Source organism: Egretta garzetta, unplaced genomic scaffold, assembly GCF_000687185.1.
Source record: "Egretta garzetta isolate BGI_Z169 unplaced genomic scaffold, ASM68718v1 scaffold671, whole genome shotgun sequence".
Taxonomy (NCBI): Eukaryota; Metazoa; Chordata; class Aves; order Pelecaniformes; family Ardeidae; genus Egretta; species Egretta garzetta.
In genome coordinates, this window is record NW_009258490.1 from 24,636 (window position 1) to 29,468 (window position 4,833).

At 59.7% G+C, this 4,833-nt stretch overlaps 1 protein-coding gene across 1 annotated transcript; it reads left to right on the forward strand.

The window, feature by feature from the left end:
* The first annotated feature begins 6 nt into the window (after positions 1 to 6).
* On the forward strand, positions 7 to 4,827 carry ACOT7 (acyl-CoA thioesterase 7). Its single transcript, XM_035900957.1, has 8 exons — positions 7 to 425; positions 842 to 998; positions 1,525 to 1,616; positions 1,752 to 1,866; positions 3,153 to 3,239; positions 3,489 to 3,605; positions 3,834 to 4,018; positions 4,705 to 4,827. The coding sequence occupies exons 1-8, from the start codon at positions 201 to 203 to the stop codon at positions 4,807 to 4,809; spliced, it is 1,083 nt and encodes a 360-aa protein (XP_035756850.1). The 5' UTR covers positions 7 to 200; the 3' UTR covers positions 4,810 to 4,827.
* Positions 4,828 to 4,833: the final 6 nt, after the last annotated feature.

Consider the following 4,833-nt stretch of genomic DNA (forward strand, 5'->3'; position numbering starts at 1 on the left):
GGTCGAGCGGTGGCATGTGCCCGCTCGGTCTCCATCTGCTGCGGTGGGGTGGCAGTGAGATGCGGTCCCAGCCGAGCGGCCGGCCACCCCGGCAGAGGAGCGAAGCCTCCTTCCACCCTCAGCGGTAATTTAGGGCGGTTTCCACTGCCGCTCGCAGGAAGCCACGTGCAGGCAGCGCCGGTGACGTTGCCAGCATCAGCATGGTGAGATGGCCCGGCAGCTCATCCGGTAGGGCGATGGAGGTGCCGCTGCCCGGAGGCACCGGGACCCGGGCTGGGGGCACCGTGGGGGGGGGGGAGGTCTTGTGTCCCATGCGCCCGGACGATGCTAACGTCGCGGGGAACGTCCATGGGGGAACCATCCTGAAGATGATCGAGGAGGCGGGAGCCATCATCAGCACCCGCCACTGCAACTCCCAGGCCGGGGTGAGTAGGTGCTGGAGTGCCTGCCGGGCTGGGGGGTCTTCTGGGAGCAGGGGGTCCCCCAGGACTGCCGGGCGTCCCTGTGGGCCTCCCCGCTCGTCCCTCTGCAGCGGAAGTGCTTGCTCCTGCGTGCAAACCACCGATGGCTCTGGCTGCTGTTAGAAGCATCCTGCTCGAATTGTGTTTTATGAGCAGAAATGTTATTACGCTGCTGTTAATGTTTAACTCCTGCTAAGGGCGAGTCAGAGGCAACCCCGCTGTTCGTTATGGGTGGGGAAGGAAGCGCAGCCGCCGGCTGATAAGGCAGACGTTGAAGTGCCGGAGCTGCGCACGGCAATGGGCCAGCCCCGCGGAGCCACGGGCTGTGGTCCTGCGCGGCGTGGCTGAGGCCGCTATCCTCGCTGTCTCGCCACCCCCAGGAGCCCTGCGTGGCCGCGCTGGCGCGGGTGGAGCGGACAGACTTCCTCTCCCCGGTGTGCATCGGCGAGGTGGCCAACGTCAGCGCCGAGATCACCTACACCTCCCGGCACTCTGTGGAGGTCCAGGTCAACGTCATGTCTGAAAACATTTTAACAGGTGGGTGGCTGCTGGGGGGCTCTGTCCCAAAACTCCAGGAATAACCGTGATAAGCCGAGCTTCTGGCGGTGACCCTGTTCTCCGCCCACCATCGCCAGCAGCATTGGGCAGAGATCTTACCTTTTTATTGAGAGTGCTGGGGGCAGCGGGGAGGGCCGGCGCTGGGAAGGGAAGCCAAGCAGACTCCCTGGGGATTACGGCTCCATTGATCGTTTTTAGCAAGGAACAGAAAAATCTGCTGTTTGCTCCTCCTGCCTAATTTACTGCCCGTGGCTGCCTTTGGCCTGAAAAAGGCCCTTTTCCTGTTGTTGCTGTGGCAACCAGCTCCGCTTGCTGGGACGCCTTCGCAAAAGCGCGTTGTCACATCCGCTCCGAGCCAAAGCCGGGCAGGAGCTGGCCGGGCAGGGGGCTGCCCGGTGCTGGCAGCATCTCCAGCGTGCGACCAACCATGGACCGCAGCAGCGCCGGTGGGAGGCGAAGCCCTGCTGGCATCGGTGCGGTCACCCTCTGCACCCCTCTTCCCCAGGGGCGAAGAAGGTGACGAACAAGGCAACGCTGTGGTATGTGCCACTGTCCCTGAAGAATGTGAACAAGGTCCTTGAGGTTCCCCCTATTCAGGTAGGAGAGCTCGCTTTGCTCCCCGAAAACCAGAACTCACCTTCTCCAGGGGGACGGCGCTAACCTGGCCCCGTCGGTACCCCCAGCTGTGCCGGCGGCTTTGCCAACCCCATTCTCACCGGCCTTTCCTTCCAGTATGCGAGAAAGGAGCAGGAGGAAGAGGGGAAGAAGCGTTATGAGGAACAAAAGCTGGATCGACTGGAAACTAAGCAGAGAAATGGCGACGTGATCTTCCCTGTCATCAACCCAGGTAACGCGGGCGGTACGTGGCCTGTGGAAATGTCCTGGTGGTGCTGGGAAACTGAACTGGTCCCTGGGCACCCGTGGCTGTGAGCGCATGCTCTGAAACACTACGTTGGGGATGGGGACGGGATTTTGTAGCTGCGGTGCATGAGCAGAGGGGGAGCCGGGTGGGCACCTGTGATCCCTGCTGGGGCTGGTGGGTGGGATGCCCTCTTCCAAAACACGGCTCCTTGCATCCCCGTGTGCTCCTGAGCTAGTTTTGCTCAGCATAGGGTAAAACAAGCGTTGGGCAAGGGTTTTGCACACTCTGCAGCTACAGCCCCTCTCTAGCAATCGGTTTTTAGCAAGAAGTTCATCGACTGGTGTTTGAAGGGGAGGATGAGCTACTGGGAGGAGCTGGGCATCATGCTCTCCCTGGGGGATTGCCAGGGATCTCTTTCCTACCAAAAGCATTGCCCTGGCTTCTGGAAACACGGTGGCAGGGCTGACAGCGAGCCGAAGGCGTGAGGGGCCAGTGGCCTCCGGGACCAGCTGTGGTCCTCGGGCAGAGGCAGAGAGGTGGCACGTGGGGATCGTTGCGGGGGGTGATGTGGGATGAAAGTTGCTCAAATGCTTTTTTCCCCTCTGTTCTCCCTGCTCACAGATAGGCAGACAAAAGGTAAGGCTCTGCGGGCGCCGCCATGCGGGTGTCCTCCCCGAGGGCTCGGCTGGGGGCTTGGCTGGTTTTTCCTGTACTAAGCACCTTTAGCATCTCTCATTAGATGGAAAACGCAGCCGTCCTCGAGAGTGGTTTTCCTCTGCTGGCAGTCAGAGCGTGCGATTTCTGTCACCTGAATTTAGTGGCGAGTCAGATGTCACCAGCATGTGCCAGGGCTCGGGGACATGGGGGCTGAGGTCTTCACGCGGGGGGAAAAGCGTGGTCCTTTGGAGACGCTGCTAAGTGGCAGGTTTGGGGAGATTTGGCTGCAGCTGGTGGCCCAAGGAGGGAAGGTGTATAGCCGCACGCCCATCCAGTTCACTCCCGCTTGCTTTCAGGCTCTTTGAAAGCTTTAAAAGCACTGAGCTGAGCTGGAGTAAAATTAACGGTGGGCGTTAGAGGGAGGTGGCAGCCTGTCAGGTGGTGAATGGCCTCTGCTCTCAGGACTTCTCGGAGACTATTTAAATGCTGGTTTGAACATACTTCAGCTTTGCACAAGCCAGTCCTCCTTCAGATGGCTTAAGACAGGGGCACAGGGCAGCGTATGGGTGCTGGCCGAGCAGCTCTGACCTCCGCTTTGCTCTTTCTCTAACCAGAGCCACACACCGTTGGCTACAGCCAGTCCAGCTTGATCCACCTGGTGGGACCGTCGGACTGCACGCTGCTGGGCTTTGTGCATGGAGGTGAGTGAGCGCTGCCCTGTTCAACGGCTGCGTTGGTTTTACCTCGGAGCAGAGGTGTGGTCTGAGAGCAACCTGGGCGACTCGGTGTTCTCGGGAGGCAGGCTCTGCCTCTGAAGGAGCGCAGGCACATTTCCAGTTTCTAAGGTCCAGTGTTGCTTCAGCTGAGACAGAAGCTTCAGCTGGGAGAAAAAGCTTTTCCCAAATCCTGCTGGCTTTCCTGAGACAGGACCTTCTGCCTCCGCCCCCCAGGTGTCACCATGAAGCTCATGGACGAAGTCGCCGGGATCGTGGCTGCCCGCCACTGCAAGACCAACATTGTCACTGCCTCGGTGGACGCCATCAACTTCCACGAGAAGATCAAAAAAGGTACCAAGGGGTGGTGGTGTGCACTTTGCTCTCCCACTGTGCCTCACTCCCTTGGGTGCTTGCTCGGAACACACTAGCAGAGAAATTTAGTCCCCGTTAGACGTGTCCGGTGCCTAGAAGCTCTGCTTAAGACCTGGCTTAAGCAAAAAGCATGCAGGACCCCTTGCTGCCTTCCTCTGAGCAGAAGCAGGGGCCACCTGCTTAAACTGGCCCCTCTCTGCTTCACAGGGAGCGTCATCACCATTTCGGGGCGCATGACCTTCACGAGCAATAAGTCCATGGAAATCGAAGTCTTTGTGGATGCCGACCCATTCGTGGACGAGCCTCGGGAGCGGTACCGTGCTGTCAGCGCCTTCTTCACCTACGTCTCCCTGAGCAAGGAGGGGAAGCCCCTGCCTGTCCCGCAGCTGCTGGTAAGAGCTCTCCCCGCCGGGCTGCGAGCGAGCTGGGCCAGCCTCTCTCCTGTTCCTCCCAGGGCAGAGCCCTTTTGGGGATTGCCAAAGGGTTGGCCCTTTTTTGGCCAGCCAATCCTGTTGCCTTGAATCATTCAGCAGAAAAATATGAACGAGCCTTTCCAGAGCAGGCTTCAGGGTTTGTTTTGGTTTGTTTTTAAATTTCTTCTCAAAATCGCCTATGTGGAGATTGGGATTTTTTTTCCCCTTTCTCATGGATGAAGGCAGGCTGCGTGCTAGCTCTGCAGCCTCCCCTCCTGCCTGCGCTGGAGATGCGTGGGAGGGTACCCTGAGTGGCGACGGAGGCCCCTGTGTCCCCTGTCCCTGCTCCTTGTGGTGTCCCCCCCCCAGCCCTCCTGCATCTTTTTAGCTCTCCCGATCCCAGCAGGGCTTTGCTGATGCAGCGCTGCTGCCTGGGGGCTGTTTCTTGATTAATATTTTATGCTGCACAGGTGGTCTCCTGCTCTGTGCAGGAGTACATTAGCTGTCAAAACACAGGTTTCACGGAGCGCAGGTTTTCCTTTTCATTTCCGACACGGAGAGGCGTGTTTCCCTCCTGCACGTGCTTGCAAGGTGCAGCGTGGGGAGAGCTCGCCGCCCCGAGGCAGCTAACGCCGGCGGCTTCGCTTTCTTTCTGTCGCTGGCAGACGGAGACGGAGGATGAGAAGCGGCGCTTCGAGGAAGGGAAGGGCAGGTACCTCCAGACAAAAGCCAAGCGGCAGGCGCAGATGCAGCAGGCTGCCCAGCAGTGATCCCGCCCCGCGCTCTCGCAGCCT

Bases quoted from the DNA above. Each gene is read 5' to 3' on its own strand.
- ACOT7 (XM_035900957.1), top strand. From the start codon at position 201: ATGGTGAGATGGCCCGGCAGCTCATCCGGTAGGGCGATGGAGGTGCCG. The intron at 1,617-1,751 runs GTAGGAGAGCTC...CTTTCCTTCCAG, and splicing joins TTGAGGTTCCCCCTATTCAG to TATGCGAGAAAGGAGCAGGA. The intron at 3,240-3,488 runs GTGAGTGAGCGC...TCCGCCCCCCAG, and splicing joins GCTGGGCTTTGTGCATGGAG to GTGTCACCATGAAGCTCATG.